The sequence below is a fragment of the Maniola hyperantus genome, chromosome 12, assembly GCF_902806685.2.
Source record: "Maniola hyperantus chromosome 12, iAphHyp1.2, whole genome shotgun sequence".
Classification (NCBI taxonomy): Eukaryota; Metazoa; Arthropoda; class Insecta; order Lepidoptera; family Nymphalidae; genus Maniola; species Maniola hyperantus.
This window is the reverse complement of record NC_048547.1, coordinates 9,856,550-9,867,459: the sequence shown is the minus strand read 5'-3', so window position 1 is coordinate 9,867,459 and position 10,910 is coordinate 9,856,550. Positions and strand designations below refer to the sequence as shown.

Sequence of the window (10,910 nt, the reverse complement as noted above, 5' to 3'; positions counted from 1 at the left end):
ATACAGCCTACCACAACTTAAAGCTAAACTACAAAGAAATACATAGATTGTGGGTCGACGTGATTATAATAATACCAATTTAGGTATTTACTTACTAAAAAATAAATGATTCCTTGGTGAAATCGTATCGACTGACCTTACGCTAAAATGAGTTGAACACACTGTATGGCACCATATTATATAAAAATATTATAGGAGATAATTTATCATAAATCGCTGTTGAGAATAAATCTGTTGCCTTCAGAGTGTTTTCCCGTGTATTTGTAGATACACTTGCCGTATGCTCCTGCACAGAAAAGAAACAAATATATTTGATTAACACACAGGATCAAAGGGTACCTTTCTTCTTTTTGAGGTATGGTACCTTATGGTTGCTAACTTTGGACCTCATAAGAAAGCTCAACCACTCAGAGGGCGATGCAGAGAGCTATGCTTCGAGTTTTTATATGAGATCAAATCAGAAATGAGGAGATCCAAGGAATCAAGAGTAACCGACATAGCTCAATGGGTTGCAAATCGAAAGTGGCAATGGGCAGGGCACATAATTCGAAAAACCGATAGACACTGGGTTCTCAAGGTGCTGCTAGAATAGAGACCTCGCACCGGAAATCGCAGCGCTGGTGGACCTTGCACTAGGTGTGGACAGAGGACATCAAACGAGTCGCTGAATCCAGGCGGCGCAAGACCGTGGCATGTGGAAGTCCCTACAAGAGACCTATGTCTAGCTTGGACGTCTATCGGTTGACGATGAGATTTTTTATATATTTCAAGATAGGCTTGCGCTTGACGACAATCATGCCTAATAAAAGAGCAATGATGCGGTTTAGTCTAGATTGAAGTGTGCTTGCTTTGAAGTTATTTAGATTATACGTAAGCGGTTCATATCAGAAACGTTGAGCATTTAAACGTTTCGTACAAGTGGATTGGAGAGATGGAGGTAAAGATGACCTTTATGTTTTCCCAGTGAATTGAAGTCCACAGGTAAGGGTCTCGCTGACGGGCCGGAGGGTGGCAACGGAGCTGGGGAGCCGGCAGCGGGTCTGCGCACGCGCATGAACTCTCCGCGCGTCGCCGCTTGCCGCCGCTCCGCTGACGACACTCGCCGGGAGTCCAGGAAAAGCAGATTTTGTACTTTGTAAAGAACAAAATGTCTAAAAGCAATTTTTTTATTATTAATACTGGATAACGCTTCAGCCGTGGTTAGTTATAGTGCGCGCAAAACAAGTAGTCCGATATGAAGTTACACGCGGATTGCGTAGGTCATAGACGAAAGATTAAATACACAAGCCCGGCGGAGATCTGTTTTTGTACAATGCGCAGTCATACGTCTCGGTAGGACTTCTAGGCAGCCATAAACTGGTATAACACAGGTAACTCCCAAACTTCTTAAATGCTCTGAAGTTTTTTTGCGCTGGTACAATAAACACGAAGCCCTTTAGGCTTTACCCCGCCCCGCAACGAATTTGCTGGGGTGTAAGTATGCTTTGTTCCCGCTCCTCGCAATCTTCTCGCTGATACTTGTTTATTGACTTGACGCTACTCGTCACCATTCTAGAGTATTCAAGAAGTTTAGCGACACCTGTAAGTGCAGATGGATGGTGAAACCGCACCCTAATCTAGGTTTTTATACACTTACCTGTATCTTTGGTAGTCGGTGTCGTCTTTGTCGAGATCGGATAGTTGATTTGGACAAGCTTTGTTGCTGAGGAGGCTTAAGTAAGTGAGCGATGGAAACTTCACACTTATTTTGTTGACTAACCCATCTAAATCTGTTATCTGTAATTGGTACAATAATTGTAGAAGAGTCTTCTTTAACCACTGACGTTTTAGTAAAATGTGAGAAAAGTTGGATAAAAAATTAAGTAGGCACTTCAATTTGTTATTAAGTCCTACTACTAGTTGACCCATCCTGAGTTCGCACGGGGCGCATAAACTATTGTGACGTCCAATTGTCACATGGGGTAAGTAAGTATTTGGTGATAAATAGAATAGAAATCTTGCTGTTCCGCAAGTGGTGGCCGCGCGCTCTCTTCGGCTTCGCCGTTCGTTCGCTTGTACTGTCGTGGCCCGACAGTATTCAGTATTTAGATGTATGGCAGGCGGGGTCACTACTTAGCCAACTAGCCTGAAAATTCAACCCCTGTGGGGGTAAACTAGGGGTTTGAAATTTGTGTAGTCCACGCGGACAAAGTCGCGAGCATAAGCTAGTTTTCTAATTTATGTTTATGACCTTATCAATTTCTATTTTATAAAATACAAAGCTTGTTTTTTTGCTTTTCAGTTACCTACCTATACGATTTTTTAACAGTCGGGGCTTTTACCCAACTGCGGCGGTGTCCAAAGGAAGGTTATGTGTTTGACCTGTATGTATGTATGTTTAATTACGTAATTTTAATTAAATCGGTTATAAATAAGTTTTGTTGAATCACCTACCTGGTTGTTGTTAATAGACAATGTTCTCAACCTCGGCATCATCGGAAAACAAACAGAATCGCCTATTTTATTATTGTCCAGTATTAACTCCTCCAGTTCTGTGAATTTCTCCAAACCTTTCAGGGTCTCGATGCTGTTGTAACTAGAAATAATAATCGTATGTTTATTCACTGCTTCATACAAATAAACTATTTCATTTTATTTCATTTCATTAAACTAAACTAACTATCTTTAAGACAGGTTGGGCCAAAAAATCAATTAGGGTTTTCTGTCAGGAAATTCTTAGGCTCTTCTTCTTGAGAGTGTTACAGTCCTGTGCCTCAGAGAACAGGTAAAACCGCTTGTTCTGCGTCTAGTTTCTCCGGTCATGCCGGATTGCTGTCACATCGAACAAAGAGATTGAGGGAATAAAGAGTGCACCATCTTGCGACACACTTGTGCACTTACCGTACGCGGCAGAAATATATTTTTTTAATAGAGAGAGCCAAACAAGCAGGCGGGTCACCTGATGTTAAGTGATTACCGCGCCGCCCATGAACATTTGCAGCACCAGAGAAACGGCCGATGCGTTGCCGGCCTTAGGCCTAGAATATATCTTATTAGAACTTGGCTTGACACACGGCCGTGTGTCTTGATTTTTATTCAAGTAAACTTTTACAAGTGCTTTTGAATCGTCAAGTCTAGAGCGTTGTCTCTCTCATACCTATGTGACGTTTTTTATTTTTATTTTATTTTAGACTTCAGCCGTTTGGATTAAGACATTTTCAGTTTTAAAAATCTTGCGAAACCCCTGTTTCCCCGGAATAAAAATAACCTTTCGCTAGGTAGTGTTACAGTTGAGTAGTTTGAGACGTAGCAAACAAAAATATAATATTGGATTTATCACGAGTCTGTCACTCATCACTGTCTGAAATAATAATTACCTCAAATCTAGATAGGTAACTTTAGAGCCATACATTTTCCATAACGCTGATGGTATTTTTTGACAATCTTGACCGCAGTAACTTAACTGAAACAAAATTTAATTTATTAATTTTCGTGCATGAACCTACTGTTATTTTATTTTCCGTGCCGTAATGGTCGTGCTTTATCATCTACAAAAATAAAACATAAGGATAAAAAATACGAAGGACATACGGAATTTGAATTTAATTCTAAACTGCCAGAAGACTTCTAAAGACCTAAATAAACAGGCATATCCAAGTTCAAAGGATTTATTTTTACTCAAGGCGATGATAGACTCTAAACACCTATCTTGTTTCTTACTTTTTAGTTAATTTTATTTATACCTAGACGAGTTACAATTTTAATTTTTTTTATATTTTTCCGTAGTCGGGTTACAGTTTTTAACTTTTTCTTTTAAGAAATAATTATTATTTGTTGTTATAGCAGCAATAGGAATACACATTCTGTGAAAATTTCGACTCTACCTATTACGGTTCATGAGATACAGTCCACTGACAGACATACGGACGGACAGCGGAGGTTTAGTAATATAGGATCCTGTCGACACTGTTCGGGTCGTACGGAACTCTAACAACGATGTGAAGGGGCGAAGACCGAAGTAGACAACTTATACAGGGTGTAATCAGAACGCTGGCAAAAAAGAAGACAGGTGATAGATAGTACTGATGATTACAGATATGATACCACAAAAAAACGAGAAAAAATATGGCCACTCGGACTCAATACCGCGTCGTAGGCGGGGCATTGACCCGAGTTTTGCATGCATTGCTAGTTTGAAAAATACTAAAGCACTAAAACTACAAAATGAGGCAAATGGTTATTTATTGGTGATGGATTGTGTTTAGATAGTATAACAATAACGCTAAGTTTTTGCTAGCGTTCTGGTTACACCCTGTATACAGTATGCAGCAGAAAATAATGTACATCGGCCTTTAGAATGATATTTCGGCTTTGTAGAGCGTTGTCCCTGTCACTCATATACCTATATGACGTTTTGTCAGTCTCAACGACAGAGACAACGCTCTACAAATCTGCTATCTCCTTCTAGGTCGATGTACATTACTTTCGGCCGCGTACCTTGTAACTATATTTTGTTTAAACTTTAAACAGTTACCAGTTACACTGTATCTATCTACTTACTAGTTTATTTATAGTTCGTAGGTGAATACATCTACTCAGGGGTCAAATTGGAAACACGATTATCTTCATAACCGAGCCCAGTCTGATTATATTGACCAGTTATCAGTTATCACACATAGTATGCAGCAACTACTTATTTTATACTAGGTAAGCGTACTACCTAATTATAAAGGCACATAATCACACAAAATATATATATCACATATTTGATAAGTACCTACCTATTTAGTTATAGCGGCAATAGAAATACACGTTCAGTACTATACCTATTACTGTCCACGAGATACAGCCCGCTGACACACAGAGAGACGGACGGACGGACAACGGAGGCTTTGTAATAGGGTCCCGTTGGCACCCTTCGGGTACGGAACCCTAAAAACGTCTGTTCATGAGTTAATGATTATAAAAGAGAGTTCCAACTTTATCTGAGTGAGGGGAAACTTCACAATAGAACTTACTAAGATCGGAACTTTTCGCTTTGTAGCGTATCACAACTTTAAAATTCAGAAAACATATAGCATGTGATAGACAATAATCCTGATGATAAATCATTACGTCTATACTAATATTATAAATGCGAAAGGGTGTTTGTTTGTATAATTTTCCTTCCTTCACGATTTTGGCAGAGTTAGTTGATAGGACGAAGAGTAACATACTACTACTAGTAGGTAGGCTACTTTATATCCCGGAAAATCAAAGAGTTCCCACGGGATTTTGAAAAACCTAAATCTGCGCGGACGAGAACGCGGGCATCAGCTAGTAATATTATAAATTAAAATCCCCCGCCACACTGAGTTTGTTCGTTGCATAATAGTTTTTGATTTATCGTGTAAAATGTCGAAAAAAATGCCCGAGTACCGAGCCCTCGGTGCGCTAGTCTGACTCGCACTTGGCCGGTTTTTTTTGTTTGTTAGTGTGTTGGGGGCAATGCGCAGAGAAACGCTCAGCTTTTATAAAATAACGAAGGTCTGGCACGCGCTGGTTCCCTCTATATTGGCACCTTTTAATACTTAGGTAAGTATAAATATTTGGGTAAAATAAAATAGAACTTTATCTCTAGACGGTTTTCATTTACACTTCACATTACCCAGTGTAATGTTAGGAATATATTTTCTTGTAGCTCTAAGCTGAAGTAGACTCAATAGGCTCATAATTCAGAGCTTTTTGCAGTTAATGTGTGTTGTTTATGGTGAACATAAAATTTAACTATCCTGTCGCATACTGCGCGATATATTTCTGATCTCAGTTCATCTTTATTATAGGCCATGATCCGGGGGTTTACTTTCTTTCGTCTTGTATTTTTAGAGTTCCGTATCCGAAAGGTGCTAACGCGGAACGGGACCCCATTACTAAGCCTCCGCTGTCCGTTCGTCCGTCCGTTGCCTCAACGCACTCGTTGAACGTGTACAGGGCCTCTGGTTCTACGTAGCAAGCTTGGAGATTTTTGTGGGTTTTCATACAAACATCAAAGATCTTGGCACAATTCTTCAAAGTGGCCGGCACTCGCCGAACGCATTAGGTCATGATTAGGACCAATGTGTACTGAAGCCTTTTAATTTATTGATCGCTCATTACGAGACGAGAGCCACGCTCTGCTAGCGAAGTAGAGAGTAGTAGGTACCTATATTCCTTGCAGTAGTTATACTAACTACAGACGCACAAAAGAAATACGTCAGTAATTGAGTCTAGGAAGTATTTCAAAAACACGTCTCATTTATTTAAGCATCGAGTAAGGTACAGTCAAATTAATAAACGCGTTTTACCTACCAATAAAACGCTTATTAATTTACACACCTTACTCAATGCTTTACTTCGAATTCTGCCTAGTGATATTCAACGCATATTATAATAGCAAGCGCAGCAACCTCGTGCTGCTAGGCACTGCCGGTGGTGGGGTTGGAGAGACAGCGCTATATGAAAGAGTGAGATAGATATGTTAAGATGGGAACTTATATGCCTATCTCGTTTATTTAAGCATCGAGTGAGGTAAATATAATAATAAATAATATAATAGAATAAAATAATTGTGGCATATTAGTATTTGGAAATAAATTAGAGATATTAACTATAAATAAACAATTGATTATACTGTACGTAATCTGTGTGTATCCTGTACCTATTGTGTAGATAATTTCATTGTGTTAATTAAATAATAATTTATTCTACTTCACTAATCTCTATATTATAATAAAAATGAATCACTGAATGTGTTGCTGATCGCAAATCTCGAAAACAGCAGAACCGATTTCGATATTTTTTTTTATAATATTCCTTGAAGTACGAGGATGGTTCTTACAGAGAGAAAAATTTTAAAAATTGCCTGAAAAAGAATCAACTGTTAGGCGGTACGAAGTTCGCCGGGGCAGCTAGTTTAATATAAGAACATAATATTTGCATGGTTGAATACATTGGACTCAATATATTGTATTTTTATAATATATTATTTGTACCACCTTCTGTACCTGCACTCAAGCAAATAACGAATATGATTATGATTATTATGATCATGATTAAGATTTTAACTACTAATCAGAAAATTAACAATAAACTCAAGAGTTAGAACACTATACTCGTGCATTTGAATGCAATGATACAAAGCATTGATAGATCAGTCAGTCAGTCAACCTGTTCTTTTTATATATTTACATAATATGAATTGATTATTATGAATATGAATTATTTATACTTATAGCTTATTATATTACAAGGTAGATAGATCATAAAGGTAGATAAAAAATTGAATGCATTATTGCAATAATTTTATTGCCCAGCTGCATTTTTATTTTCCAATATTTCTAGTGTATGTACCCCTACAAGCTGCTTAGCATATTATTCTGATCATTAATCATAATTATGATGTACATAATGAACACAATCTAATTCAGGACAGGGGACTGTAGATCCCAAATTTCTACTAGCTTTATTGTGTGTGTAGGATTGCACGCGTCGTAAAAATGTATATTCTTACTACACATTGTGATATTGTCGATATCGACTGTTAATAACGCATTCGTGTGGTGGAGCCTGTTATATTATAGTTTACTACCTAAGTATCTACCATCAACAATTTGCCATATTTACCTATAGCAAATAGGTAATAGGTATTTTATTTATTAATTAAATACTTAATTAATATTACTTACTCGTTTTTTTTCGAAACATAACGCAAAGTCATTAATATGAGAAGTTTCCATTGTGAAATAACACTTAAAACAGTCCACAAATGGCCAGCTTATGCATAAAAATGACGACAGACGACTGGACCGAACTAGCGTTCCTTAGTTCTTCGTTCTACGTAGTAAAGAGTAATTATTAATGTATTGAGCTAATCTAGTAAAAATCGTGTTTGTAATATTACTAATTTATATTGGAAAATGAGAAAAAAGCATAAAAGTGGATCAAGAGTCAAGAGTTTACGAGTTTTAAAGTTATAAATTTAGTGCAGAAAACTACTTAAACCTTAAACTAAATTAACAATTAAGTATTAATAACTGGGAAATCATTTGATATTGTACTATATTGCTTAACACATTTTTGTAAAGTAGAATGGAATTTTTAATTTAAATAAAACAACAACACAATAACAAACATTAAAATTGGTAGGTTAGTCTTAATGTAGGTAGGTATTAGGTTTGACATATATTTGACGTTTCCTAATAGGTATAGTCTATGGTTTCCTTCCCGGGCTGCCAGCTGTTTTTTTTCGAAAAACCCTGAGCGTGTTGAACAAAAACTTGGATTAAAAAGACTTATGAACTTTGCTTATGAATCACAGTGGTTACGGGTAACTTTAGACATATTATGATTCTTATATTGGAATTTTTTTTGACGTGTCCAGTGCTACCAGATTTTTATGAAAAATAAATAGTGCTGGATGGGGGCAACAACATATTGGTAATGAACCACCAATCCAGTTGGTACATTACTTAGAGAAACGTGTCAAACATTGTGAGTCGATAGTTCAATGGAATTAATGGTTTATCCTGCTGTAAATTATTTAGTAACTAACATCTAAGAACACCTTATTACCTACTCAATAAAAAACATATTTACGTAAATCAAATTCTAAAGCCCCTTTTTAAAGCACTATTATACTATTTCTAGGTACTTAGGTACCTACTTATTTTATTTTAGTAATTATTTACTAGTTTTATAATGCTTCTTCTTTACCTACTCTTCTTGTGAAAGTTTAATCTGAAATAGAGAAGCAGGAACTCGTTCATGGACTCATTCACATGAACCAATTGAACCACATACATCACTAACTCCTTCATCAACAGAGTTCTTCGTTTATGTATTCTACTACTGACTACTATGCCATAAAAGAATTAATAACATATTATTGAAACTAAATCGTAATACTACTATGGCAACAATGCTCATTTCGCACTACGGGATATAAATTATATTATAATCCGGTCAAAATAGACATTCAAGGTAACAATAGGATTCGCATAGGGCTAAAAATTGGTATTGTACTTACTAGCTTTAATTACTAGCGACTTCGTCCGCGTGGACTAAACTAATTTCAAAGCACTATATCACCATATTAATAGAATTAGTCTGTCACCTTTTCCTTGTATATATTTAGACTAGCTTATGCTCACGACTTCGTCCGGTTTCAAACCCGCATTTAACCCACTTAGGGATGGAATTTCAAAAAATTCTTTCTTAGTGGATACCTACCTACTTCACAAAGAATACACCCGCCAAATTTTAAGTATCTAGGACCAGTGGTTTAGGCTGTGCAATGATTACGTATATAAGTCAGTCAGAATTTTATATATACAGATTTAAGAACTCTTCGTTTATGTATTCCACTACTATGCCACAAAAAAAAAGTCGTCGTAGAAGTCGGTTTTATTTATTTATTTTTATTTTAAGCTTTTTAGTGTAAGTACTTAGTACCTAGTCATTTCTTGGTACCTAAAATATCAATTCACCTGCAAAACTTTCCAAATCCACATGGCTTAGGAGTTCAGTACCTTGCAGCATCAGAATTGAAGAGTTGGGACTTGGGATTCAATAACAAAGTATATGCTCGGCATTTACAATATTATTTTACCAGAAGCAGTTTCTGAATCTCTATAGTTTAGGAGTGCTGTACAATGCATCATCAGGTTTGAAGAGTTCAGACTTGGAGTGTAATCATGAAGCCGTTGCTTGATACCTAAAATATCAATTCACAATCAGAAATTCCTGAATCCCCACGGCTTAGGAGTTCAGTACCTGCAGCATCAGGATTGAGGAGTTAGGATCCGAAGTTCAATGGTTTAGTCTATACTTGGCACCACAAGTAATATTGCATCATCCGCAGTTTCTAAATCACTATAGTTTAGGAGTACTGTACCCCACATCATCAGGATTGAGAAGTTTGGACTTGGAGTCCAAGCACAAAGTCTTTGCTTGATACCTACAACATGAATTCACTATGAACACTTTCTGAAAATCTGTGGATTTTTCCATTTAGGTACAGCTACTTGTGCAGACGTGGCTAGTCTAGTTCCGTTGTACTCAATCTCTAAACTAAACTAAAATGGCACGTCTAAATCTATTGCTATCCCTTTCATAATGTTGCTTGCGGAAAAGGGTAGCTCTAGATTTAGACCTCTTAATTTAGTTTAGTTTATAGATTTTGTACAAGAGAATCCCAAGACCCCAAAGGCCCCATTGAATACCTGCCCATGATTCTAGGTCAACGTAAAGTACCTACCCTATAGGTGTTGATTCGCTCCATGGGTCTTGAGAGACAAGACAGACAGACAGAATAGAGATAGACAACGAAGTGATCCTACAAGGGTTTTTTTCTAACCTAACTGAGGACCAAATGAATAAACTTGAGCGGCTTTAAAATCTTTGTATAAGGTTCATATTCGGGCTACGAAAGTATGACCACGTCTCCGAGTACCGCCGTAAGCTCAAGTGGCTCACAATTCGTCTTCGCAGGAATATTCACATCGTTCATCTTCTTTACTGTATAATGTTTAATCGCTCCACTCCTCTATATCTTAAAGAACGATTTGATACACTACTCTTTATCTTTATCTTAAAAAACTATGTGATACACACTCTTTTTCTCTCAATCAATCAATTGACACCACGTTTATCAAAATCGGCCCAGTAGTTTAGCCGCAACATTGGAACACACATAAATACAAACCTACATGACACATACATATATACATACATAAACTGCCAAAACCATAACCCTTCCTTTTGACTTTGCCGTAGTCGGGTAAAAAGCACCTAGGTAGCAAAGGGTAGGTACATAATCTTGTACTATGGTAAGGAACCCTTCTTTTGAGAGTTCGAGTCGCACTTGGCCGGTTTTTTCTGCAATGCTATTATTAAAAGTAGGTACATAAATCTAC

The 10,910-nt window shown here is 37.1% G+C and overlaps 2 protein-coding genes across 3 annotated transcripts in view; one reads left to right on the top strand and one right to left on the bottom strand.

The window, feature by feature from the left end:
* Positions 1-10,910, top strand: part of LOC117986911 (NADH dehydrogenase [ubiquinone] 1 beta subcomplex subunit 2, mitochondrial-like) — a 132,694-nt gene that overhangs the window by 41,074 nt on the left and 80,710 nt on the right. The gene's annotated exons all lie outside the window — the stretch shown is intronic.
* On the bottom strand, positions 20-8,156 carry LOC117987330 (leucine-rich melanocyte differentiation-associated protein-like). 2 transcript variants are annotated; one of them, XM_069502288.1, is made up of 7 exons: positions 7,999-8,156; positions 7,683-7,830; positions 3,357-3,442; positions 2,434-2,575; positions 1,637-1,776; positions 949-1,151; positions 20-286 (listed from the first exon to the last, which is right to left on the bottom strand). In XM_069502288.1, exons 2-7 carry the CDS (start codon positions 7,731-7,733, stop codon positions 207-209), a joined length of 702 nt encoding a protein of 233 aa, XP_069358389.1. In that variant the 5' UTR covers positions 7,734-7,830; positions 7,999-8,156; the 3' UTR covers positions 20-206. The 2 variants fall into 2 exon arrangements, with proteins under 2 accessions (XP_069358389.1, XP_034830220.1); XM_034974329.2 differs by having other exon boundaries at positions 7,683-8,150.

What these genes read in the sequence shown, in the direction of transcription:
- LOC117987330 (XM_069502288.1), bottom strand. Translation starts at nt 7,733, where the DNA reads ATGGAAACTTCTCATATTAATGACTTTGCGTTATGTTTCGAAAAAAAA. An exon ending in TATGTTTCGAAAAAAAACGA is followed by an intron (nt 3,443 to 7,682) that starts GTAAGTAATATT and finishes ATTTTGTTTCAG; the next exon opens with TTAAGTTACTGCGGTCAAGA. An exon ending in TTCACTGGGAAAACATAAAG is followed by an intron (nt 287 to 948) that starts GTCATCTTTACC and finishes TTTTCTGTGCAG; the next exon opens with GAGCATACGGCAAGTGTATC.